Source organism: Salvia splendens, chromosome 11 (assembly GCF_004379255.2).
Source record: "Salvia splendens isolate huo1 chromosome 11, SspV2, whole genome shotgun sequence".
NCBI classification, from domain to species: domain Eukaryota; kingdom Viridiplantae; phylum Streptophyta; class Magnoliopsida; order Lamiales; family Lamiaceae; genus Salvia; species Salvia splendens.
Window position 1 is genome coordinate 31,654,248 of NC_056042.1, and position 26,531 is coordinate 31,680,778.

General features: G+C 38.3%; 4 protein-coding genes and 1 long non-coding RNA gene across 12 annotated transcripts; 3 read left to right on the plus strand and 2 right to left on the minus strand.

Annotated features, from left to right (window-relative positions):
- Positions 1 to 1,000: 1,000 nt before the first annotated feature.
- LOC121753951 (wax ester synthase/diacylglycerol acyltransferase 3-like) lies at positions 1,001 to 4,836 on the plus strand. Of its 2 annotated transcripts, none has more exons than XM_042149257.1 (6): positions 1,001 to 1,835; positions 3,850 to 3,922; positions 3,993 to 4,060; positions 4,138 to 4,350; positions 4,437 to 4,574; positions 4,655 to 4,836. In XM_042149257.1, exons 1-6 carry the CDS (start codon positions 1,026 to 1,028, stop codon positions 4,808 to 4,810), a joined length of 1,458 nt encoding a protein of 485 aa, XP_042005191.1. In that variant the 5' UTR covers positions 1,001 to 1,025; the 3' UTR covers positions 4,811 to 4,836. The 2 variants fall into 2 exon arrangements, with proteins under 2 accessions (XP_042005191.1, XP_042005192.1); XM_042149258.1 differs by having other exon boundaries at positions 4,020 to 4,060.
- Positions 4,837 to 4,875: 39 nt separating this feature from the next.
- LOC121753950 (filament-like plant protein 7) lies at positions 4,876 to 9,044 on the minus strand. 6 transcript variants are annotated; one of them, XM_042149251.1, is made up of 6 exons: positions 8,710 to 9,044; positions 8,043 to 8,120; positions 7,818 to 7,962; positions 5,642 to 7,715; positions 5,512 to 5,557; positions 4,876 to 5,420 (listed from the first exon to the last, which is right to left on the minus strand). In XM_042149251.1, exons 1-6 carry the CDS (start codon positions 8,713 to 8,715, stop codon positions 4,968 to 4,970), a joined length of 2,802 nt encoding a protein of 933 aa, XP_042005185.1. In that variant the 5' UTR covers positions 8,716 to 9,044; the 3' UTR covers positions 4,876 to 4,967. The 6 variants fall into 6 exon arrangements, with proteins under 6 accessions (XP_042005185.1, XP_042005189.1, XP_042005190.1 ...); XM_042149255.1 differs by having other exon boundaries at positions 8,043 to 8,141; positions 8,710 to 9,043; XM_042149256.1 differs by having other exon boundaries at positions 8,703 to 9,043.
- A 1,860-nt stretch (positions 9,045 to 10,904) lies between these two features.
- Positions 10,905 to 16,877, plus strand: LOC121753949 (probable E3 ubiquitin ligase SUD1). Its single transcript, XM_042149250.1, has 9 exons — positions 10,905 to 11,358; positions 12,011 to 12,703; positions 13,357 to 14,121; positions 14,205 to 14,416; positions 14,525 to 14,872; positions 15,514 to 15,674; positions 15,772 to 15,935; positions 16,018 to 16,164; positions 16,257 to 16,877. The coding sequence occupies exons 1-9, from the start codon at positions 11,056 to 11,058 to the stop codon at positions 16,725 to 16,727; spliced, it is 3,264 nt and encodes a 1,087-aa protein (XP_042005184.1). The 5' UTR covers positions 10,905 to 11,055; the 3' UTR covers positions 16,728 to 16,877.
- Positions 16,878 to 17,470: 593 nt separating this feature from the next.
- On the plus strand, positions 17,471 to 21,268 carry LOC121753952 (CBS domain-containing protein CBSX1, chloroplastic-like). The gene is made up of 8 exons (XM_042149260.1): positions 17,471 to 17,901; positions 18,315 to 18,402; positions 18,484 to 18,548; positions 19,388 to 19,436; positions 20,030 to 20,082; positions 20,410 to 20,525; positions 20,672 to 20,729; positions 20,832 to 21,268. Exons 1-8 carry the CDS (start codon positions 17,677 to 17,679, stop codon positions 20,901 to 20,903), a joined length of 726 nt encoding a protein of 241 aa, XP_042005194.1. The 5' UTR covers positions 17,471 to 17,676; the 3' UTR covers positions 20,904 to 21,268.
- On the minus strand, positions 17,795 to 26,345 carry LOC121753953. Of its 2 annotated transcripts, none has more exons than XR_006040524.1 (3): positions 23,956 to 26,345; positions 18,031 to 18,099; positions 17,795 to 17,930 (listed from the first exon to the last, which is right to left on the minus strand). It is a non-coding gene; the product is annotated as an uncharacterized LOC121753953 (long non-coding RNA). The 2 variants fall into 2 exon arrangements; XR_006040523.1 differs by having other exon boundaries at positions 18,031 to 18,133.
- Positions 26,346 to 26,531: the final 186 nt, after the last annotated feature.

Below are 26,531 nucleotides of genomic sequence, written 5' to 3' on the forward strand. Positions count from 1 at the left end.
TGGGAATCAATCAAGAAGATTAGGAGCATAATTATAGTAGAATAGATTGATTCTTTCTCGGAAACCTTCCTTGTACAAAATGTATTGAGCCTCTATTTAAGAGGAGAGTTATACAATGAATAAAACAACACAGTAAATGAATTCTCCCTATGTCTTTAACCTTTGTACCGATTAACAGGCGCTTGCGCGTGGCGGGGTGTCTCGCCACCCCCCTTCCCCCGAGCTAAGCGACGAGATGGCCGGTGAGACGAGCCCGCAGCGAGACATCGCTGCGGATGCTCTTATTAGCTTGGGCAGAACTCTGGGAGGTGAAACATTTTTAAATTAAGGTTAATTAAAAACTCCCTTTAGTTCTTACTGAATTCATGTCTAATCACTTGAGCCTCTACTTATAGCCTTTTTCTGACACTACTTGTCAGACATATTTGGGCTCTTTTCGACCGACAATAGCAAGCCAGTGTTAACTATTAAGTTTATGTACTCAGAAGTAAATTGAGTCGTGAATTTTATGGCTAGTTGAAATTTAAACTTGACTGAAGCTGTTAAAGTTCTTGAAAAAATCCTTCAAAAGAGTAGCTCAGGTACCGTACGCATGGTCATTTTCTAAGCTTTTTTTTTTGGTTTGATCACAGTTGTACCAAATCCGCCTTTGGCAGAATCCGACTAATCCTACTAGATCGGGTTTACGTATTAAGGCCGAAAGTCTCTCAGCGAGTGGCGGGATTTGAACCCGTGACCTTAAGGTCATTATAGCTCCGTACTGCCAACTGCGCTATGACCGTTCTTCACTAAATTGAATATATAAAAGCCACAAGTTTGAGTAATGATATTAATTTGTACTCTTCACTAAAGTTTATTAGTGATTACATGTGTGGGGTCCCCAGAATCACACAAGACCACCACACAAAATTTTGACCCTAAAACTAACAAGAAACCCTAACGTTGGATGCTATCACTATGAAGAAATGGTTGAAGCCATTAAATTCCACCAACTCCACTGCATAAAAAAGACTAGATACTATTGAATGAAAGAGAAAACCAAACACACAAAGATAAAATCCCTCTCAAAAACTACCATAAAAAAGGAAGAAAAGAAAATGACGGAGACGCCCGACGAGCCGCTGTCCCCGACCGGGCGTCTCTTCATGCAGCCGAGCTCCGACGAAGTCATCAACTGCGTCGTCGCCGGCGAGAACCCCATCGCCCTCGACTCCCTCAAATCCGAAATCTCCAATTCATTGATGCTCAAGCATCCTCGCTTCTGCAGCCTCATGCTCCGCGACGGCCGCGGCCGCGAGCACTGGCGCCGCACCGCCGTCGACGTCGACCGCCACCTCGTCGTCCTCCGCGCCCGCCTCGCCGGCGCCGACGACGACGAGGCCGTCAGCGGCTACGTCGCCGGCCTCGCCTCCTCGTCGCCGCTCGCCGCCGACAAGCCGCTCTGGGAGATACACGTGCTGGCGGCGCACAACGCCGTCGTCTTCCGCGTGCACCACGCGCTCGGCGACGGCGTGTCGCTCCTCTCGCTGCTCCTCACTCACTGCCGCCGCGCCGATGACCCGGCGCGGCTGCCAACAGTAGGCGGGAGCAGAGCCTCTGCCGCGTCAGCGTCAGCGTTGCTGACGCGGCGGGGGTGGGGGGTTTGGGAGTTTGTGAAGGTGGTTTGGTTTACCATTTTTTATGTGGTGGAGTTTGTTTTGAGGGTGGCGTGGCTCAGCGATCGGAGGACTGTTGTCAGTGGCGGATCCGGAGTGGAGCTCTGGCCGCGGCGCCTCGCCACGGCCAGGTTCCGCCTCGCGGATATGAAGATCGTGAAGCGAGCCGTGCCTGACTCGGTGAGTTCAAATTATTCCGTTATTTCTATTATTTTTCATTTTAGTACGTCCCATAAAAATATTCATTTTATTTTAATAATTTTTTTTGGCAGGCCATATTTTCTACTAAAATACACCAACCCATTTTCTTTTTATCACTATCATACTTCGCCAATTGAACATCTTAAAACTATCTATTTTTATGGGATGGAAGTAGTATATTTTTTTGAATACTTGGTTCAAAGAGTTTAGAAAACAATCACAATATTTTGATTTAAAATATGAATAATGGATAGGTATAAGATGATATGTGGATTTTCCACATAAGGGAGAAATGGGAGTGTTATTAAGTAGTACTCCCTCCGTACGCCATTATGAGTCTCATTTGAGTTCGGCACGAGTTTTAAGAAATATAAAATGAGTGAGAAAAGATAGTGGAATGTGAGACCATTTTTTATATATTAGTTTTATAATAGCATGTGAGTGGAATGAGTTAGTAGAAAGTGAGGTGTACCTACCAAATATAGTAAAAGTGAACCCGGACTCCTAATGACGAACGGACTAAAATGGTAAACCATGACTCTTAATGACGGACGGATGGAGTAGCACCAATGTTAGTTTAGACGATACGTCGCTGATCTGATCTGACACATTAGTATATTGGGGTATAAACTATATGTGGTCTAATTTGGATGGAGACTTTTCAGGAATTCATTACCTAATTGCTAAAATTGGAAAATTGTGTTAAATTTTCACAATGCATGTAATAGATATGGTGATGTAGATTGTAGTTAAAACTTTGCACTCTGTATGCACACATACTTCTCTTGGCAAGTGCATTGAATTATCTTCTTGTTAATCTTTATGATGATCGAACTTAACAAAATACTAGTACTAGTTTTTAAATATAGTAGCTAGAGGAAGTCTCTCCATTTTAGATTTCTAATAAATTTAATAATGTTTCAGAATTGGAAGTCTTATTTTTTATGAAAAGAGAATTGATACAATTTTAAAGATAAGATGAGTGTATATTTATTGTAAATACCTATTCAAAATATTACGGGGGCGAATAAGGACTATTCCATATGGTAAGTTTCATAGTCAGTCATAATAAAAATCCTTTTATTCAAAAAGTCTTATTTTTCTATTTTGGCAATGTCTATTTAAAAATCTCATTATATTTTAGTAAGTGATATTCATATTCTACTCGCATTACATTATTTTTGTAACAATATTCCTAACCAAAATGGAGAGCAAAAGTAGGTATGAAACTAAACTTAGGCTCATGCATGTGCATTATTCAGATGCAAGATATGTCCATCTTTATATTCATTCGTAAGAGATTGTTGATTTGTATTCATAATTGTGTGTGATCAATCCTAAACAACAATTGCAAATCAAACCAATAGATAATAAATTACAATTGAAGAAAACATTAAAAAAAGTGTAAAAAATTGAAAGTGGCACAAGAGTGATACGCATGTCAAATTTGCATGACATTGCATTTATGATAAGTTAGAATGGGGGGCTGGTAGAGCATTAATTTATACTCTAAAATCCAAAATAGGTGTAGCTTACAGTTTACTAGCTTAGCAAATTTTTTTATATAGTACTCCTAGACTACTTTTTCGTAAGCGTAGCTGTTATTGAATTGGTAAAATTTTTTAATTTATTTAAACATTATGTTCTAATTTAAATTTTTCTTAAACTGTTATTCAAGTTATAATTTACTCCTGTTACATCATTAATAAGCAGCTAATTTGTTAACTGCAATATCCATTTCCGTCGCTAAGGCCACATTTTTGGTTGTGTTGAGTTTCGATTCATGCTTTCTCTTATTGTTTTCGGTGTTTCATGTGTTTCTCGTGTGGTATGATTTGCTAGTTGTGTCATTTTTGGCCATGTTTATGTTGTTGTACCATCTATATATACAATAGTTAACCTCACATAAATTGGTAATAAATAAATGCTTTTAAAGGAAGGAAAAGACATGAAATGTGAAGGTATGGAATATTAAAAGCTTTTGAATTTGCAGACCATCAATGATGTACTCTTTGGAATAATCTCAAGTGGGCTCTCTAGATACCTTGACATGAGAGAATCTAAAGGTAACTTCATTTGATTCCTTTTACATAACATAACGTCAATGATTATTAAAACCTTTTTTGTCTTCTCTAGCTCTGAGGAATGGTATTCAAATCACAGGCATTGCCATGGTCAATCTCAGACCCCACACTGGATTACAGGTAAAGTAAATCCTAATTGAAGATTGATAATTTTTGGGTACATTTCTGAATCCTAGTTTTGTTTTGTTTTGTTATAGGAACTCTCCCAGCTGATGACCGGTGATCCCGGTAGCCGGTGGGGCAACAAGTTCGGTGTGATTCTGTTGCCTGTTTATTACCACGGAAGCGAGTCGGATCCTCTGGAGTTCGTCAAGAGATCGAAAGCTATGATTGACAAGAAAAAACTATCTTTGGAGGCCCCCTTCTCTTACAAACTCATGGACTCCATCATTTCTCTCTTGGGTCCAAAGGTACATTATTTGTTACCACTTTTTTCTTGAAAAAAACATCCAAATGAATGAATGAATGCATGTACTATCTCCATGAGTTGTTGTAGTTGGCCAGCATGCTCAAGTACCGGCTTCTTTGCAACACCACGTTCACTGTTTCGAACGTCGTGGGGCCTCAGGAGGAGATCACACTGGCCGGGAACCCGGTCAAGTACATCCGGCCCACTTCCAGCAGCCTGCCTCATGTAATGCCCTGTGTTTCTTTTAAGTACGAGTTTCGATTTATAGCTGATTTTTTTTTGTCGTTACATCTGCATGCATGCAGGCGATCACGATGCATATGATGAGTTATGCAGGGATCGCGGACATGCAAATCTTGGTGGCCAAGGATGTCATCCCTGACCCCCGAGTTCTCGCAAACTGCTTCCAAGATGCCCTGCTCGAACTCAAGGCCGCTGCAGAGGCTGCCCTCAAATCTTGAAGGACAAGATTTTTTATTTATTTAACTTTTGTGAAATGAGATGCTACATGTTTCTGGCATAAATCTTGATAAACTCAGAGTAATTTATATAGCATTCTTGAAGAAACTCTACATTTTTTACATGTACGGAATTATGGAGAAAATATTGCGATCTGGTTTATTTACCAAAGTAAATGGAGGTGTTCTTGGTGCTACCTTTTTTTCTCCGGATGAGCAGCTTTCTCAGAAAGCTGATTCCTCCGCCTCCTTTCCTCTTGTCCGGGGCTACGACTATAGCCCCGGACTTCACGTTTCTGCCTTCATTCTTAGTCCCAAGATAAGTTGTTGGTGTTGCAATTTGGCCGTCTGGGAAAGTGATAGCGTTGTAGTTGCAAGAAGACACCACGTTCTCCACTGTCGTGCTTATGATCTGTTTTGTCTTGGGGGACTCCTCGTTGCTGGCCTCTCCGTTGTGCTCACGCATCATCTGGTCGCGCAGAGACGACCGCTGCTTCAGCTTTAGCTTTGTGCCGTCGCTCATGTCTAAGGCCTTTAGCTGCTTCCCTAGTTTCACTATGGTTTCTTCACATTCTGCTAGCTTAGCAGATGCTGCTGCAGTAATTTCCATCCCCTGCCATTTTCAAAACTCATTTTTTAAGAAATCGTTGCTAAATTTGATCTGTTTTTGCCACCTCAAAAAGGTTAGAATTCAAGAAATTTACAGTTTGCAGCTGTCTTCCTTCCTCTGCATATGGATTGTTTGCAATGCTGCAGATGACAAAAACCACAAAGCAAATTAGTACAAATTTATGTTGATGGTTAGGATCATTCAACGGAACACGAGATAGATACCTTTCGAGTTGTAGTTGAAGCTCAAGGCATGTTCCTTCTAGTTCTTGACAGCAGTGGCTTTTATCATCCAGCTCAACTTCTGCAGAAGATAGCTTCTGTAGAAGTTCATGTAGTTTGGCTGTTGTAAAGGTGAGCTGCGTCTCGAGATCTTCGTTTGCGACCTTCAGATTCTCTAGCTGATCCTCGGTCATCCTCTTCGATTCCTTCAGTGTCTCCATCTCATTCTGCAGGCTTGCAGTGCCTCGTTGTGACTGCGCTAGCTTATGCAGCAGCGCCTCGTTGCCCTGCCTCCCCGGCACCGGACTACTAGCATCACCCGATGTTTTGATGAGACTCAGCTCATTCTTCAATCCTTTGATCTCTACTTTGCACGCTGAATGGATTTTCTCCATTTCAAGCATGAGATTCTGCACGGATTCGAGCTGCAAGGCCGTTCCTGGCCCATCTCCACCGAGGTGCTTCCTGAATTCGTCTGTCACGGTGGAATCGTCTTGAAATGAGACACAACTGTTAATGATCCATTCAACAATGTAAACCAAATCCACAGTGAATTTCTCAATATTGATCTTCCCATTTAGTAGCTTATTGCTACTATCAATGAATTCTTCCAAGACTGCTGTAAGATCACTCCTTTTCCACCGGGAAGTATGAATTTCGTAGTCATCGTCTGCTTTTGAAGGTTTCAAGTCACCAACAAGCTCTATTAATTTGGTGATGGATCTGTTCATCTCTGGCTGCATAAACTCAGTGCTCGGTTCTTGGATCAACGCTGTTGGGCTTGGAGACGAAGGAGGCGATTTCCATGTAATGTATCCAGTGATGGGAAGTGGCTGGGATGATGCCTCCGGATGTCTGATGCTGTGTGAAGACAGTCTGATGTCTTCGAGGAGCTCATCGATGCTTCTTTTCGAAGCATTGTGTTTCTCCAAGATCATGTTAGTCACATTCTGTAGCCAATCATCATCAGGTTTCTTGTCTTTGGCCTTGAGTTCTTGTCCCGTTTCACTATAGTTATCGCGCACCACCAGAGCAAGGGCGTTCGAGTCCACTTCAGAAGCATCAAACGACCCATCGACAGCAACTATAGCAAGTTTCTCCATCTCAACAAAATCATCCATTAGGCTCATCATCTCAGAAGCTCCAATCATTTGACATTCAGCAACTAATGCAAGAGCCCTCGAACTGATCTCATCTGCTTCAGCAGTATTCGTCAGCAATTTACGTTCAGATTTCTCACGAGACTCCGAATCCTTGAGTTTTCTAAGCTGTGATATTTCCTCATCTTTCTTGGCCAAAAATTCCTTGAAAATTGTGTTCTCTTTCTGCAAATCCTGCACCTGATCAATCAAGAACCCGAGCTGCTTGGTCATGTTGTCAAAGCCATATACATCACCGCGGTCTTGCATAGGCGAACCCCCACACGTGGCCTTTTTCCGAGTAGTCATCTGATATCTCCCCTGAGCCTCGATATCCCGGGACAACATAGGCGGACTAGGGAGGCGTTTACGTGTCAGGCCACGCAATCTTTGGCATTCCATTTCCAACTTCTTGATTTTCTTGACATTCTCCAAATGCTGCTTGTGGGAAGCTTCAGCAGAACGACGGCTATACCCCACCTCCTCGTTCTTGAGCTCGAGCTCCTTCTCAACGCTCCGGAACTCATACCTCAAAAAAGCATTTTCCTTTTCGACAGAATCTAATCTTGCCATCAGAGCCTCCAACTCAGCCTGTGCCTGAATCTTGACACTATTGAGATCCTCAACTAATTTCTCTTTCACAATCAGAGCCCTGCTGAGATAAGAATTCTCCGAAGTCAGGCTTGCCAGCCGCTTTCTAGTCTCAGACAGCTTCTCCTCGAGCTTCTTGTGCGACTTCTCAAACTCCTCAGACGTCTGCATCACAGCATCATGCATTCTCTGCTCTTGCTCTCGCCGAGCAAGATTCAACTGCTCCATGCAGTTCTTCAAGGTCGAGTTCAAGTCGCCTAGTCTCTCGTTCGCAGCTGATCTCTGCTGCTGGGCCTCATCGAGCTCTTGCTTCAGACGGCCTATCTCTTCCTCCGCCTTTTCCCTGTCTGAAGTGGGATGGATTCAAGAACAAAACCACATTATTCAAAGACCAAAAACAATGAAGATCATCGAACAAGCGCGGTGTATATATATATATATACACATACCTGCTGCAGCAAGTTCAGCCTCTCTTTTGAAGCTCAACACAAGTTCATCTTTGGCTGAACACTCCTCAGCAGCAAAGGCCAACTTCTCATTCAATAATTTCAATGAATTCTGAAGATCTTCTTTGTCACTCGAAACAGATTGTGCCTAAGTAAATTATGTGTAGAACAAAATATTTAGTACTGATTAAAACACTAAACTGTATTAAGTAAAAAAGTGTGACATACTTCATCTGAACTTGCAAGAATGGTCTTCTCTGAAGACTTTCTCCTCCACAGCCAAGTTTTTTGATCCATTACTATTTCCTATAATCAAGAATGGAAATTCTGAAAAAAACCCAAAAATAAATAAATATTACTAAATGCTATATCCTGCCATAACTGTCCCTTTCTGCAAAAACAGTTAACAGAAACACAAAATCTTAATTTTTGTAGAAAATTAACAACTTTTGCATCAGGGACACAAGAAATTCATCTGAAAAGCCTAGAGAAGTGAGTTAAATTGCTGAAAAAAAATCACTTCTCTTTTAGAGAAAAAACAAAATAAAAATATAAATCTATAACAACAGAGCAACTTGAACATGAATGTGACAACTCATTTTCCAGAGTCTAATTTATTACAGAGAAGGACAAATCAAGAAACTAAAAGAGATAGTGCATGCTTGCAATATGGTGAAAAATAAATTGAGCCTGGCTAAAATCACTACACATGGGAAGTAAATAGAGGTGAATTGTAAAAAATGCAGACAAAAATTTGGAAATAAGATTTGTGTCGGAAACTTAGAATTAGATAGCTTGCAATAATATGATGCTGCAAATACTTACTTGAATTAGAATTTAGAACTGCATATGCCTAATCAAACTTCTCTGCATTCATACTTTACTCACCACTCACCATCATCACAACCTTCTGCCAACCAATTACACACACAAATGCTATATGTGTGTGAAGAAATTAAAGCATGTAATAATAAATGCAGGTTCACCGCAAGGCTTGATTTTTGCATATGAAGATAAAGTGGAGGAATTTTGGGAGTTATATAATACTACACCAATAACATGAAACAAGAAGAGAGAATACTTGGATTAAATTTGTGTAAATAAATGCGCACAAAACTCCACCGACAAAAACCTGAGCTGTAAAATAGTCATAAAGTGAACAATGGTGAAATGTGCATCAAATGCAAAAATGTTTAATTTATTTTTGTTTGACTATTTCCATTGATTGGAAAAATAGAAGCGTTTGAAAAACAAAGACATGCATGATGGAATGTGTTGAGAGGTTTGTGATGACACATTGCACCTTATTTTAAGCATAATGTGAGATTGATTTGGATCCACATGAATTTTTTGTGGTAACGATTATTTGTGGTTGGTTTATATAATTATATTATTCCGACTAGTTACAAAATAATTATTCCAATTTTGTGAAAATCATTATGTAAATTGTGTATGGTTATTTTCTTGCGTGTGTATTTATTTTGGGTTAGTTTTTATTGAAGGAATACAGTTGGAAAATACTAGTACTCCATATGTCATTACAATTTACAACACCAACCCCCAACAATTCTATTAATTTTCGATGCTGATATAAGTGCTTTATTGTATTAACTAGTAATATATGAGTTGTAAAATTGTAACATAGTAGTAATATAGTATGTGCAAAGAAAATTCAATGCTCCTGGAATAAAAATAAAAAGTCAGAGAGTCTAATTTAGAAAATCGACCGGAAAAGGAGGAAGATTTAAGGTTAATAATACATTAATACCAGTAATATTTAATCTAGCTAGCAACACAATGATTTCGTCGGCATATCTTTTTCCTTTTATTTAATTATCATAAAGTTACATTCTTCCTACTATGGTTTGGTAATTCAGCTGGGATTTCTACCTTTTTCATAGGATGTGGAATCAAGTGGACCCTGCAAATGAACTCTTTTTCATATTAATTTTATCTTATTTTGCTTTAGTGCTGCTTTCTTTTAATCAGTGGTTCAACTTTTGATTCTATCTCTAATAATTTGTGTAGGGAAAGAGAAAAAAGTTTAGGAAAAATGCTTCATTGATTTCAATCAAGATATTTGTGGTATATGCGCAGCGTTACTCTTTAGCGAGGCAAATTAAAAATAGTTTTCGATTTTACATAGCACAAGAAATTTATAAAAGACTATATGAAAAATCAGAGTAGTATAATTTATGTAAATTAAAATTTTGTAAAATAACAATAATTCAGAAATGAGAGGAGCTTAAATCACTGCAAAATTTTCATAAATAAAAAGAAGAGAAAAATAATTTGTCCAAAGTAGGACAAAAATAAGGTAGATCCAAACTGAGAATGGAAAGCGAAGTATGAACCTAATGTAAAGATGATTTTTTGTACTAGCAAAATTTTGAGATGATTGGATTAGTATATTCTCATGAGAGTTTATGATGCAATTGAATAAAAAAAATATTTTGAAAACGTTATAATTTAAAAAGTTGGATACAAAAAGCTAGGAGCGTTGTAGGAACAAGATTGCGTTACAACATTACCCATATGCAAAGATGAAATGCATAAATCGAAATATAGGGAATAATACGATAGTGGATTTCATTACTTGTCCAATATTGGGTAATTTTATCTCCAATCTGGAAATTGTATTTGAGCATTTAATGTAGTGGGCCTGGGACCAATTAATAGGTCGGTACAAATTGTTTATAGATTGTAGTCCAGCCCATGACATATCAAATTTTATGTGGTTTTCATCACAGGAAAACAATAATATGTAATTATTGTTAATATTTGGACTACAGGATTGTTATGAATTGTGACGCATTTTATAATCATGTATCGAATTGATTTATGTAATTTACCAATTAAATTAAAATGAAGTAATTTCAATCCAGTGGGGCTTAAAAATCCAATACAACCAAACCAACTCTGTCACATGCCTTAACCAAATCTATTGCGGCAATGCACCGCCGCCTTCAGTCTGTAAATTCCACATCTACCCCTCTCCTTGTTGTAACTGCAATACTGGACGCATGGGCAAATCGGTCATCTCATCCTAAAAAATGACCATTTAAAAAAATCAGTAGTCTGACGCGCACAACGTTCAACACTTCCGTTTCCCCAATTTTCACAAAATTCACAAACAGCCCTCTCGGAAACATTTATTCCCACACAGCTCCCCAAAATCCACAAATCCCCACCAACCCTAAGAAAGAGAGAGAAACGATCCACCGGTTCATCCACCGACTCGATGGAGATCGGGCCGGAGACGGCGGCGGAGGCTGCGAGGCTCTTGCCTTTGGAATCCTCAGCGTCTTCGATCGGTTCTTCGCCGGGAGAGAACAGTAGCGGCGGCGGCGGAGGTGATAATGCTAAGACCAGGTTTAATTTGTTGGATGACGATGAGGAGGGGGATGTTTGCCGGATCTGCAGGAATCCTGGCGACGCGGATAATCCGTTGCGATACCCCTGCGCTTGCAGCGGCAGCATCAAGTTCGTTCACCAGGATTGCCTTCTCCAGTGGCTGAATCACAGCCAAGCTCGCCAATGCGAGGTTTCAACTATGAGTGCTCTTATTGATGTGTTGTTCTTTTCTTTCTGGACGCGATTTTGTTATTGTGTAATTATCCCCTTGAATTGTTCGATTGGCTTGTTCGTGGAAATAATGAGCTGTTTTGGTGGAATAGTATCGGAATTTCGACTTAAGCGGATTCTGTTTGGTTGGTTCATGCAGAGGCGGATATTATGAAGCCTTAGCTGTATTAATATGTTGAAGTTATTTACGCTTTCTTCATCCTCTAAATCATGTTTCTACTACTTGTTTCTTGTTTTTGGGTGATTCATGATTGCCAGTTGTTTCCTTGGAAGTTCTAGACGGTTTTAGAACGTGATATTGTAAGTTGTAAGAACTAGCGTGAAAATGGATATATATAACTTTGGATGTCCAGGCTAAGCTTATATGAAGCGGGCAATGTCACATATGCATGTTTTTCCTTCATCTTCTCAAAGTTTTGGAGGAGTTCGTGAAATTCTGTCCCAACAATATGCATGAACCTTAAGTCCTTAACAGCTTCTTGCTCTCAAAGTATTATATATGGAGATTGTTGTTTTCTACTGTTTGTATTGTTTCAGGCATATCGAATTGTTATAGTCAAGGGAACTCCTAAAACTATGGCAGACCTTAACTGATCTTTTCTGCATTGCAGGTCTGCAAACATCCATTTTCATTTTCTCCAGTTTATGCTGAAAATGCCCCCACAAGGCTTCCATTTCAGGAATTTATTGTTGGGATAGCTATGAAAGCCTGCCATGTTCTGCAATTCTTTCTACGTCTTAGTTTTGTGCTTTCTGTTTGGCTTCTCATCATTCCATTCATCACATTTTGGATTTGGAGGCTGGCATTTGTTAGAAGTTTTGGAGAAGCCCAGAGATTATTCTTGAGCCACTTATCTACCACAGTCATCCTCACTGACTGCTTGCATGGATTTCTGCTGTCTGCTAGCATTGTTTTCATTTTTCTCGGGGCGACTTCCTTGAGAGATTACTTTAGACATTTACGAGAGCTTGGTGGACAAGATGCTGATAGAGAAGATGAAGGAGACAGAAATGGAGCTCATGCTGCAAGAAGGAATCCAGCTCAAGTCAATAGAAATATTCCTGTTGAGGGGAATGGTGAAGATGCTGGTGGAGCCCAAGGAATTGCTGGTGCTGGTCAGATGATTCGACGAAATGCAGAAAATGTTGCAGCTAGGTTGGAGATGCAGGCAGCTCGGCTTGAGGCTCAGGTTGAACAGATGTTTGATGGTTTGGATGATGCTGATGGGGCAGAAGATGTACCTTTTGATGAACTGGTTGGCATGCAGGGGCCTGTGTTTCATCTGGTTGAAAATGCATTTACAGTAAGTCTTCTGAATTTTATTTTCATTTGATTTTTTGTGGTCCTAATTGCTAAATGGCCCTGAAGGTCTCTTCTTGTCAATTGTTGGTTCCAAACTGGAATTCTCTTTGTGGTGCATGTTCTCCATTCTACATGTAGTAGTACATACTGTTATTTTCTTGCTAATTCTGCTAAGGCTTTTGATTTGCTTAGTTAATAGTTAGCTATGATTAGATTTTTACTTGTTTGACATGTCAAATCATTTTGTCGCCCTTTTTTTCCTATTGTAATAATGCACTATGCCGTCAATTATAACTTTCAAATTTAACAACTATGTTTAGTCTTTTGAGAATCAAATTTGTTTCCATATTTTGCTTTCATTTAGTTAGTAATTCACACTGTCATCGATTCAACCACAGAAAATTCCATACCGGGTGCTCTTATTTATTTATGAGATGCGCTGTGACCTTTTGGTTTTCTTATGTGAGGCATGGTTGAGAAAATCATGCTTTTCCTGCATGAAATCTTTTAATGAGTTATCGGTACTGTCTTCGCGTTTTAATGAGTTATTGAAAAATTAACCTTCTGACCTGAGCGAATTTCATCCATGTGATACTTTGGATTAATATGCATTGTCATTGAGAAAGTTAATGTTTGCACCTTTGTTTCTTGCAGGTTCTTGCGAGTAATATGATATTCCTTGGAGTTGTAATCTTTGTGCCATTCTCATTGGGGCGGTTTATAATATCTTACCTATCTTGGATTTTGTCATCTGCCACCAATCCAGTGTTGTCCACAGTTGTTCCACTGACTGAATCAGCACTTTCTTTGGCCAATATCACTCTGAAAACAGCTCTGACTGCTGTTGTAAATCTGACATCTGATAATCAAGACCAAAGGATGCTTGGTCAGGTTGCAGATGTACTGCAAGCAAATGCAACGGGACAAACTATCTCAAGCAATATAAGCTCTACAGTGGCAACAGATATCTTGAAAGCACAGTCAGTTGGGGCGTCACGTCTCTCTGATGTTACTACTCTTGCTGTTGGCTACATGTTTATATTTTCTTTTGTCATCTTCTATCTTGGGATTGTTACCTTAATCAGGTACTCAAGAGGAGAACCTTTGACCATGGGGAGGTTCTATGGTATTGCTTCCATTGCAGAAACTATTCCGTCCCTCTTCAGGCAGTTTGTGGCTGCAATGCGGCATCTTATGACGATGATTAAAGTTGCGTTCCTTCTGGTGATTGAGCTGGGTGTTTTCCCTCTGATGTGTGGTTGGTGGCTGGATGTTTGTACTATAAGGATGTTTGGGAAGTCGATTTCTCAGAGAGTTGAGTTCTTCTCAGTCTCGCCATTAGCAAGCTCCTTGGTTCATTGGGTTGTGGGAATTGTGTACATGCTGCAAATAAGTATCTTTGTCAGCCTTCTTCGAGGGGTATGAATTGTGCCAAACTTATAATAATTATTTTTCAGCACTATCTTTTTTTTTAATAACTTCTGAAAGTCCATATGTTGTAGGTCCTGCGCAATGGGGTTCTTTACTTTCTCCGTGATCCTGCTGATCCTAATTACAATCCATTTCGTGATCTCATTGATGATCCTGTACACAAGCATGCTCGTAGAGTTTTGTTATCCGTTGCTGTATATGGGAGTTTGATAGTCATGTTGGTATTTTTGCCTGTTAAACTAGCAATGAAGATGGTTCCTTCCATTTTCCCTCTGGATATCTCGTAAGACTGCCTTTGACAGTTTCTTAACAATCTTTTGAAGTTTGTTTGGGTCTTTCTGTCAATTTACTGTATCTGCTCTAATTTATGGATGCATACTTTCTTTTGCAGTGTCTCCGATCCATTTACTGAAATTCCAGCCGACATGCTTTTATTTCAAATATGCATTCCTTTTGCAATTGAGCATTTCAAACTACGACATACTCTCAAATCCCTTCTCCGGTATTGGTTCACTGCTGTTGGCTGGGCTCTTGGCTTAACAGATTTTCTACTCCCAAAGCCAGATGATAATGGTGGACATGAAAATGGGAATGCTGATATGGGCAGACATGAGAGAGGACATGGACCCGCAGTTGGTCAGGAACGAGTGGCAGCCCTAGAAGATGTGAACAGACCCAGACGTTTGGCTGCAACTGTCGAATCGACTGAGGAGCTTGATGATGAACTAACTGATACAGAGTAAGTTCTAACAGTACTCAGGTTCTATTTCATCAGTCAAAGGATAAAACCAGTAGGTCCTGAGATTCAGGGGACATATACTGAGTGCAAGATCTTTTGCCTTGCCTTAAGTAGTGCACATATAGCTCTATAGTTGCTCGGTCGCTCCTTTGTTTTGTGTATGTATCTTAAGATGTGGCGTAGTCGCGTAAGTTGAGTGGCACTAGGCAGTTTAGGAGCTTGATTAAGTGTTTCCTCTTTGAATCTTCAGACTAGTTTTTTTCTCTTATCCGTCCGTAAGTGCAGAGAAACATAGCACTAAGCTCTCTTGAAATTTGCCATAGATCATGTCAATCAATGGGTATACAGCCTTGGAGTCACTGGTTGGTGTGATCTTTGTTTCTTGTTCAGCTTGGCTTTGGTTCGTGTTATCTTTTAAATGATTAGTTGACTTTGTTATTATTGGTTTGCAACTTTAATATTTTCAATGTTACTTGTCTGTTATGTTGTTGTCAACAGTAATTATTTTCTGCGTCTTAAGCTGTTGCTTCTGGATAATGATAGCTTCACGATGAATCATTTGGTAGCTGAGTTTTGGTATTTCTTTGTGGTGTGTGTATCTGTAGTACTCCTCACATTATATTATCTGGCTGTTCTCTCAGAAGGTGGGCTTTTGTACTTCGGATTGTGCTATTGTTGATGGTTGCTTGGATGACACTGCTTATACTCAACTCCGCGTTGATAATTGTACCAATATCCCTTGGGAGAACACTCTTTGATGCCCTCCCACTTCTCCCATTGAGTCATGGCATTAGGTGCAATGGTAAGAAAGTTGTGATAAAATATGATGGCGACTGAATTACATTTACTCCAGAATGAAAGTGCTGCTGAAAATTTTACATGTGGATTTTCTTCTCCAGATTTATACGCTTTTGTTATTGGAAGCTATGTCATTTGGACTGGTTTGGCTGGAGCAAGGTACTGCGTTGATCTCATTAGAATAAAGAGAACTAGAGTATTGCTTAACCAGATATGGAAATGGTGTGGCATTATTTTCAAGAGTTCTGTGCTGTTGTCAATATGGGTAAGAATCTTGTCAATTGTGCAAAAGAATAAAATTACTTTTAAATCCATTGTCAGCTAACAGTTCACTCTTGCAATTGCAGATATTCGTGATTCCAGTGTTAATCGGGCTGCTGTTTGAACTCCTCGTGATTGTGCCAATGCGGGTTCCAGTGGATGAAAGTCCTGTTTTCCTTTTGTATCAAGATTGGGCTATGGGACTAATTTTTTTGAAGATTTGGACTAGAATGGTGAGCATCTCTATTTCCATTGGTATTTATTGCTTTTTGTGGAATCAGAGAAACCTCAAATTTTTTTCTGGAACTTTTATTTGTTCCAATAGGTTATGCTAGATCACATGATGCCACTGGTGGACGAGAGCTGGCGTTTAAAATTTGAAAGGGTGAGAGAAGATGGTTTCTCACGTCTGCAAGCATTCCGGGTTCTCCGGGAGATTGTGTTCCCGATCATTATGAAGCTGCTTACCGCGTTATGTGTACCGTATGTTCTGTCGAGAGGGGTGTTTCCCATATTCGGGTACCCGCTGGTCGTGAACTCAGCTGTGTACCGATATGCGTGGTTGGGATGTCTGATCTTCAGCGTGCTGTATTTCTGTGCGAAGCGGTTCCACGTTTGGTTCACAAATCTCCACAACTCGATACGAGATGATCGATACTTGATTGGGCGTAGGCTCCATAATTATGGGGAGAGAGAGAATGTAGTTATGAGACAACACGGGCGTGGTATTCCGGAAGACAGAGAGCAGCATCCAGGGCTGATACGTAGGCACGTTATTCCAGAGGAAGAAGAATAGTAGGCAAACAAATTTGCCCCTTGTGAATATGAATATGAATATGGCTGCTGGATTGACTTTCTTGTAGAGTTATATTTGCTTTTTTTCTTTTCTTTTTAACTTGACATTGTACTACTCTACAAGATATAGAATGGTGCTTGTTGCTTCAAATATACCTCCATATATTGGCCCCTATAATCCTTTTACTCCATTCCATTCTTCCCAGTTAGTTGAGATTGGATTATTTCAAGGTAATTGAGTTATTATTCTTTTTTGGCAAAAGCTCAGTCATCTCTCATTATTTACTATTTTTCTTACTTTATTTATTTTCTTACTTTACTCTTTTCTCTTTCACTTTTTTTTATACTTCACTTTTTTAATTTTTGCACAAAAGAAATGCTTCAACTACTTGAGATGAAGGGAGTACCTCGGATTAAAATAAAATTGTCCTAATTTGCTAATTTTTCATTCCTGAGTAATTGTATATTTTTTTTGGAATGGCTCTATTCCACTAGTTTTATTTTAGTTATATTTTATTATAAAATTAATATAAGTAACCATTAATATACATAACTATATCTTTCAAAAAAATTTTAATTTAATTTTTATTATATTTTGTAAAATCTGTGTGAAGTAAATCTTGGGGTTCGACTTTTCGGCACCGCCCAATATATTTAGGTGAACGACGATATTAAGGCCTTAAAATTTCATAGCAAACAGTATGAAACCCATTTATTTGTAAAGTAAAAAGGAAAATGAAAGGAAACGCAACACTAAAACGTGATAAAGAAATTTCCACCCATCTTTTTTGGCGCTAGTAGAAATGGAAGGCTCACACTGGCACGCAAAGGCGGAAATTCAACCGTTAAATAACAGTCGCCCACCAATCACACAAGGAATGTGAAATATCTCACTCTCTCTCTTTCCCATTCCACCTAAATCGCTTGATTTTTGCAATATCTGCGCCCTCATGGACTCGATTCCGCTCGCTGCCGGTCTCCACGCCGTCGTTCCACGTCCGGATGTAGTCTCAACCGTTCATGGCCACAGTTTACCCTGCGCCCTAGCGCACTGCAGCAGCTCCTTCCGCGCGCCCGCCTCTGCAAGTAGTTCCGCCCGGCGGAGTCAGTTTTCAAAGTTTCGGCGGCTGGATGCTTTTTCATTCGCCTCCAACGGTTCCACCAGTTCCGTTCCCGTGAGTAGTCATTGTCACCTTTGCCTTGGCTACACGTTTGTATGCGTTTTATGAAGATGTATAATGAAATTGAACGACTGCTAGTGAGCTTCTGTCTAATAGAAAGTCATAGGAAGAAGGTATGCTTACATGTTGCACTCTGGTTAGAGGATTTCAATGACGCTCAACGCTCTGCTCTCAATTGAAATATTTTTGGATCTGGCCTTGCCAATATTTTACATGTTCATTTGAACTATTGATTGAATAATTAGGTCAATTGAATTCGTAATTTAGCAAGGAACAACTGGTAAATATTGTAGTTTTAACAAATGAGCAATGGAGAGCATATGCAATCATTTGGATATCCGTTGTCTCCTACATAACATTATGCAGTCTTGATCCTTATGCACTCTAGGTATCCTTGTCATTTACAGACTCGAGAAGGGGTCTATACCGTTGGTGATTTTATGACAGGGAAAGAGCATTTGCATGCGGTGAAACCTACAACTACTATTGATGAAGGTATTTCTCATGTCTCTTTGTTTAAAATGTTTCTTGATTTGGTTTAGTCTTTTCGCTGAAATGTTCTCTCTTAAATAACAGCTCTGGATATCCTTGTTGAGAAACGAATCACTGGATTTCCTGTGATTGATGATGACTGGAAGTTGGTAATGTTAGATCTGCTATATTTTATGCTTTGCTTGAAAGAACGTCTGCATGTTTTGAGGGGTTATATAGATGGTATGGCCTATGTGGTTGCAATAAAGGTTCTGGTCCATTTATGAACAAACGTGAGTTAGTTTTACCCACCAATGGTATGAACAATACAATAGCTTTTGCTTTAACCAGTAAACCAAAATTAGAAATTTGAATATGCATTATCGTTGACTTGACTCTGTCCCTCAAATTCTATGATTTTGATGATTATTCTGATGGACTGCTGGATATGTCTCACTTTACTGCTCAGTTTTTGAGAAAAAAGGGGGTTTTAGCTCTCAATAACATTTTATTGTGTGCTTCCAAAAGTATAGTTAGCCCCACCAACCACTGATATGAAACTGCTGTTGTTGGTTAGCCCCACCACACTGACTCTATAGCTGCATTTTGCCAAGTTATTTCATTAAAATGAGAGGGATCCATATTGGTTTGCATTTGTTGAAAATATTGTGATGACTATGCTGATGGATTGTTGTATATTTTGCACATAATGGTTTGTGGTAAAGGTTCTTGAGAGAAAAAGGAAGTGCTTTCCATAGCAATGATGTAAATTCTGCTAAGAATATTATTGGGTTACTCTTACTCAGACAAGTGGCTTCTAAAGTTCATTTGAAATGTTTTGGTTGGTGATTACCTAGGGGAATATTTGCACAAGTCAGATTTGAACCAAGAGTGGCTATTGTTCATCTATCATGCTGCATATATGTTTTATCTTCTATCCCTGTAACCCTCAGTTCTATGTTGTGATAGTTTTCATTTAAATTTTGAGACGTGTTGTTGTTTAATGCAGGTTGGTGTTGTTTCTGACTATGATCTATTGGCATTGGACTCCATCTCAGGTACTCCCTCCCCGTCCCTGAAACTGTATAAATTTTTGGTTGGACATGGGTTTTAATACACAATTGGTAAAGTAAGAGAGTGGAAGAGAAATGACGGTGGAAGTAATGTTAGTGAAAAGTGGGGTCCAAATTATTAGTAGTGTAGTTGTATTTCCAAAATCAGAAAGTTCATACTATATAGGGACGCACTAAAAAGGAAATAGTTGGACGGATGGAGTATAATTTTGGTGTGAATCCAGTGTGTGTTACCTTTGTTTTCCATACGAATCTAGAATTCCAGAATGCTTTGTTAGAGATGACGATTGCTGGGGTATTGTTGGTTATTGGATGAATTCATTGAAATCATTAAGTTCTAGCTATTCTATTTAGAATCCCTTGGAGGACAGTTATGTTTTATTGCTCATGTCAGATGATTATAATCCTTTTGTCTGAGATAGGTGTTTTCTTTTTTTCTTGGTCATTACTTTGCTTCCATCCAATAGTCATCTCCTGCCTCAAATTTCTGTGGGAGTTACCTGGGCTGGGATTCGTCTCAGTAGAGGCTACTTTACATGATGCTATTTTCTTATGTTTTATTTCTTTGTCAAATGCAGGTGGTGGACAACAGGAAATACCTATATTCCCGGATGTTGATAGCTCCTGGAAAGTATGTACAACTTTTCCTTGTATAATACACCTAGCAACTATGAATTTGTTTCTTCTAGACACCATGTTCTTTTCCAGCAAGATTGTTTGACTTTTGAGTTCTAGTATGATTCTGCAAACATCTCACTACCATGTATAGTGGTTCTGTGTATGGCCTGCGATCATTTTGGGAAAGTGAGAATCGTAGTTTTTACTTCTTTTTGCATAGTTTATGAAAATCTGTCTTTGTTATTGATCTCTCTTTGTTCTTGTTACAATGAACAAGATTAAGTTATCAGGGTAGTATTTTGTCTATCAGTTCTGATAGTTTAAGTTTATCTCATGGCAGACATTCAATGAAATCCAGAAGTTACTCAGTAAAACTAATGGGAAGGTTATCAGTGACGTTATGACCCTTGCTCCCCTTGTCGTCCGTGAAAATACCAATCTTGAGGATGCTGTGAGGTATTTTGCGATTTCCTTTTCCTTTTAATGCGTATTCATAATGATATCTGTTAGATTTTTTTGGGCAGAGAGGACCTAGCTGAAAGAGGCAATATTTCTTGATTGTTTTTGTGTTGATATTATATTGAATATCGATGTTGTTGTAGGATATTGCTTGTAACAAAATTCCGGCGGCTACCGGTTGTTGATGGTGAAGGAAGGCTGGTATAATGACTTTCTCCACCTTCTTCATTTCAGTGCATATCATATAGTAGTACTACTTTATTTTGAAATTCTTTATACAACTTTGTGTTTTCCTTGTGATAGGTTGGGATTATTACGAGGGGCAACATTGTGAGAGCTGCTCTTCAGATAAAGCAAGCTGGTGATGAATTGTGATTGTTGTCCAAATTAGTGACCTTAAGGTTATACTGGATACATGATTCTCCAGTTATTCTGTTGCCGATGCCACTACATCAATTTGTGGAATATCGACACACTGCAACCTTCTACTGATATTTGGCAGTCACGACTGCGTAGGTAAGCGAGAAGGTGTCAATTATATTGACAAGCACTCCATTCTGATGAAACATCTTCATATAAGTTGTAGTTATGTTTGTATTTTTCGGCATTCGTTAGATTACAGAACTGTAGTTATGATTAAAGGTGGACATGGATAATGTGATTTATCTCTCATGGCCCCTAATGCCTTACGCCATGAACAAATATGTGATATATCTAAGATTTATAGTCATTTCGATGAATCTGATGATAGTTTAGAACTCACTTGTTCAGTTTCTGTTTGTTTAATTGCAATTCTATAATGTGCCTGGATCAGTGCGGTGAACTTGCTTACACTTTTTTAATGAAATAGAATGCATTTTTTTGAGATAGAATGCACTTTAAGCATCTGGCTGATTAGCCATAATCATCATCTTAAGCAAAAACTTTTACAAGTGACTTATAATTCAAAATGTGTTACTCAAATGCATATCATCTCCTTTGTTGAATTTAAAATCAATACTGAAATCAGGATGGTGGAGTTTCTACCAATTCCTTATTTATGGTGAAAATGTTGATTGAGTGATGATCTTCTTATGAAAGCTTATTATCCTTTGATAAAATCATAAAACCGAGTTACTAAATACCATCCATTGAAAAAATCGAGTAACGCCAAATCATGTGACAAGCATAGGTGTAGGATGTATCCCTCTATTTTAATACAGTGTAAATTCAATTATGGAATCAAGAGAGATCAGAGCAAAAATGTAACTGACAAAACTTTTGATATCCCAAAGCGTGAAGAGCTCCACACTAATCAATAACATACTCACTAATTTAAAAACACAATGATGGTCGAAGAATATCACAATATTTGGGGGCCCCACAAAATTCTCAATATATAAATAGGATTATGGTACATATTAGAGTTCAGGCTATTTAAGAAAATTACAAATAAATATTTGTCTCTTCATTCTAAATTTAATAGCCAATTTGTCATTTTGATCGGTTTCAATCTAGTTTCACTTAGCATCTTATTTCAATAGTTTATTTCATTTATGCTCTAACAAGTAGAAATAAATTTTAGTAGGGACTTTATTAAAAATTTTTATTGTTAACAAAATATACATATTTCCTCAGTTCGTGAAATATTGTTCATTTTTGTCATTTTGGTTCATCTTTGTTGTCCACTTTTTTTTTTCTATTTTTATGGAGTCCATTTTCAACTAAATCATACACTCACATTCTATCGTAAAACTAGTATATAAATGTGGGATCCACGTTTCATTAACTTTTTCCACTCACTTTTCTTCACATTTCTTAAAATCCGTGCTAGGACGTGGACAACATTTCATGGACGAAGGGAGTATATATAAAAAAACACTTCATCCATCCTAAAAAAAGATTAGTTTTACTATTTTGGGTCATCACCAAAATTAGAGTATGTTAGGGGTTGTATACTAAAAATCACCTTTCGAGTTATTGAATACTGTAAAACTCTATATTTTATTTTCCAATGAACGCAACCGATTATTTTTGTCATAATGTTGTTATGTTTTATATTTAATGGATGTTTATTGCATATTTAAATGTATAAGCAACATAACAAAGTCTAAGTCTTTGTTTTAGTAGACTGGTTGTGGGCGTCGTCCACTTTAAGGTAACACAGTCAGTTCTGAACAAAGAAAAATAAAAATTTCACAGCCTAAATAGGCCTAGACTACCTATCGTGAAATGTTGCAATGTCAGTCTGCATATTTCTAAGCCTTACTGATATAAGATGATATTGGTGTGGTATAGCACTGAATTAGATCTAACAGCAAGACGAGTCTTTATTGTATCCACTGAAAGACGAAGTCTTGATAATTAATTTCTTAATCAATGTACGTTAGCATTGAGCATACGGTATTGATTATGCACTACTTTGACTTACCAAAAGGTGCAGATTTTTTGCAACCCAAGAATCCTGGTATATTAGGTAGTGATGATTAATATCTAGAAGTGCTAGGATTGCTATTATGTTGAATCGTGCGCGAGGTGAGTCTCGTTTGATAATGTCCACAAGAGGAGTTCAAAACAAGGTATTATTATTCGGAACCTAGCTAGTTGAAGTTTAGTTACTCTATGAATAATAAATAAGCGTTTCTTGCTAAGTCCACTCTTGGAGATAATAATATGTTAATTAATTAAATCCATAGTAAACATTTATTAATTAATGGACGTTTCTATCTTAAGCATGAGAAATAAATGACAAACAAATGGAAACCCGAAATACTTGTAATTTTGGATTTGGATGGGCAGTGCAATATTACTTCTGTAGTGGTTGCTCGTAATATTCCAATATAAGCTTATATTAAATTGTGAGTTCAATTTAATTAGTAAGAAACTAATTGGGGGATGCCATATCCAAATTCTTCCATATATCCCTGACTAAGCCCAATATGTGACTTAATGTAAATAGGAGAATAAATGAGACATAAAATATACATTATTTTCATCAAATTTCGCCCCCCTCTCCTTTAAGCTGAGGGACGATTTTCAACAGCCTTGATCATCATAGCTCTATCGTAAACTAATAAATTATGTAAACTAAGTAAGAAAATACAAGATTTCTCCATTTCCCTAGTTCGCATATACATTTTCTACTGACTCTTTCACTATTTGAGCTACTGGCAAGGGCTAGGAATCCATCTCCACACCAGATATCAAAGGCTAACATATGTAATTTCTAGTTGAATTTAGCTGAGCTGACTTAAAAGAGTTGAATTTCCAGGTTATTCAATCATGAAAAAAACAGTGAGTGTTCAATTCAAATGACAGTCTTTCAGTCAAATATGCATGCTAGGCCGAATGATTCAAAACTGAAATTGTGACAAAGAACATGCCATGCATAGTAAATGAAATAAATAAATGCAATGATAAAACAATTACTACATAAAATGATACTTACAAGTTACAACTATCGTTGATGATGATGCACCAGTGTTCATCCCCACAACTGATTCACGTCGAAACCTCAATCACACATTTGTGGAATGAAATGAGTCCCTCCAAATTGCCGCACAACACACTCAGGCACATGAGCCTCGACAGTAGCCAACACACCATATATGTAACTGATCAACTCCAAGTACTGTTCATGCCGTGGCACAAGTTTGGCAACTTGCAATCCACGTACGACATCCAAATAAACTACAACAACAATTTATCCATTTACTAGATAAACAAAGACATATATAACTAAACACAAACATATACTTCCTCCGTCTAAAAAAATAGTCTTGAGCCGCTGGAAGTCGGATTCTTGTTGATTTTCACGAGCTGGAGTGGTGAAATGAAGTTGTTTGCGCGCAGGGGGTAGGGAAATGGGGTTTTATGTATTTGAGGTAGACACACGTTTATGCAAGAGCCTTATGTGTTTTGGTGATGCGACACCGTCAAGCGTATTTCATTAAACACGCTCGTTCCCCTTTTCGTAATGTTCTAAAAGCTAGTTCCTAATGACAGATTGATTCTCATTATCTCAACCTTTTGGAATTTTTCGGACATATAACATATTATATATACAATGTTGGACATATAATTCACAAATTATAAAAATATAAACACATAATATATGTGCATCGCACAGGTTACCACTAGCAAATTATAATAGATGACTGATATCATTGCAAACATATAGACTTAAACCAAATAATTGATGCTAGCTGACTCAACTTATTTTAACACAAGTAATACTCGTAAGTGTACAAGGCTAGTGTAGCAATTAGCAAACAAGAGTATCATATCCCACAGACACAAATTTGTACCAACTTAACTACCACGAACAAAAATTAACTACTATCTAAACAGTCAGAAACAATTTGGTTTGTTCTAACAACTAATAAAAGCATATAATAAGTAAGTAAACAAATGAGAACAAGTAAACAAGATGTGAAAAGATAATATGAAGAAAAATGTAGAACTCAAGGATTCGATGCACAATTCCAAGCTCTTATCCAATCTATTTGTCTTACCTTTTGGTGTCCTTAGAGTTATTAGCTCAAGAAGACGACGAGGATTGGGTGCCTCTAGGATTCGAGGAGAGAGTGGGGAACAGAGGGCTGATCATAAGGGAGTGGGCACCTCAAGTGATGATTCTCGATCATGCGGCGGTGGGGGCTTTAGTGACGCAATGTGGGTGGAACTCAATTCTGGAGGGGGTTTGCGCGGGCGTGCCGATGGTGACGTGGCCAGTGTTAGCAGATCAGTTTTTCAATGAGAAGCTGGTGACAGAGGTTTTGGGGACTGGGGTTTCTGTTGGGAATAAAAAAGTGGATGATGAGGGAGAGCGAGGGAGTGGAACAGGACGCGGTGGCGAGGGCAGTGGAGGAGGTTATGGTGGGTGTAGGAGCGGCGGAGATGAGAAGAAGAGCTCAGAATTATAAGGGAATGGCGACAAAGGCTGTTGAAGAAGGTGGATCTTCTTATAATAGTTTGAATGCTCTTATTGAGGAATTGAGCAACTATGTTGCCCCAACCAAACAAGACACGTATTAGGACTATTTTTATGTATGATTTTTGTCTACTTTGCTAGTATTTTATTTCACTAATTTAAAATGCAAGTTTTTAGGTTCCAAGAGGCTGTAGCAGTAACAACATGGGATAGCAAGAAAATAATCATGGGAGTATAAAATTTCAAGAAAATAATCTGCTAAAAAACCCAACTATTAACCAAAGAATATACCAAGAACCGCCCCAAATGAATTCATAAAACAACTAATTCACATTTCTTCATCAATTAAGAATCATGATTATAAATACACACAACATAAGCAGAAACAGAACAAGACCTTCGTTCTCTATCGTTTCTAATTAGTCTTTCTTTCCAACCATAATCTTTTTCTTTCCAAACAGTATGATAAAATAAAGAAACTAACAATTCAATGATAAAAACAAAATCCCCCAATAACATGTGGCCAAATCTTATTCCAACAGTATCAAATAAACAAGAAATCTTGCACTTCTTCCCCAGCCATTGTCAAAATTCATTCTTTTGATTAATTCACACTTAGTTACCTACTATTAGAGGCCCAATCAAAAACCAAAGCAATAAATCAAAGAGTTGTATCAAATTCAAGAATAATAGGTAACACGAGTGGGTTAGAACAATTTGTCACCTTAATTTCGCAAAATTGATGTAGAGGGTGTTGAACTTCAAGCTCCAATTCTCACGTCCATGGAGCTTAAAGGAGAAAGTATGGGCGCGGCGGCGGAAGCTTCGGAGAGTGAAGGGCGCGGCGGCGTCGAGTGAAGCTGCGTCGGAGAGAGTGGTAATTGGAAATTTTGGCATAAAATAAATTAAAAGTAAGACTCCAAAGAAAATAAAATACTCCCTCCTTATTTGAAAAATAAAAACATTTGTTTTAATGCATAATTGGTAAAGTAAAGTGAGAAAAATTGATAAAATAAAAGAGAGGAAAAGAAAATAAAAATAGTTACTATTTTTAAAAAATGAAGGGAGTAAGTAGTAGTACAAATGAATAG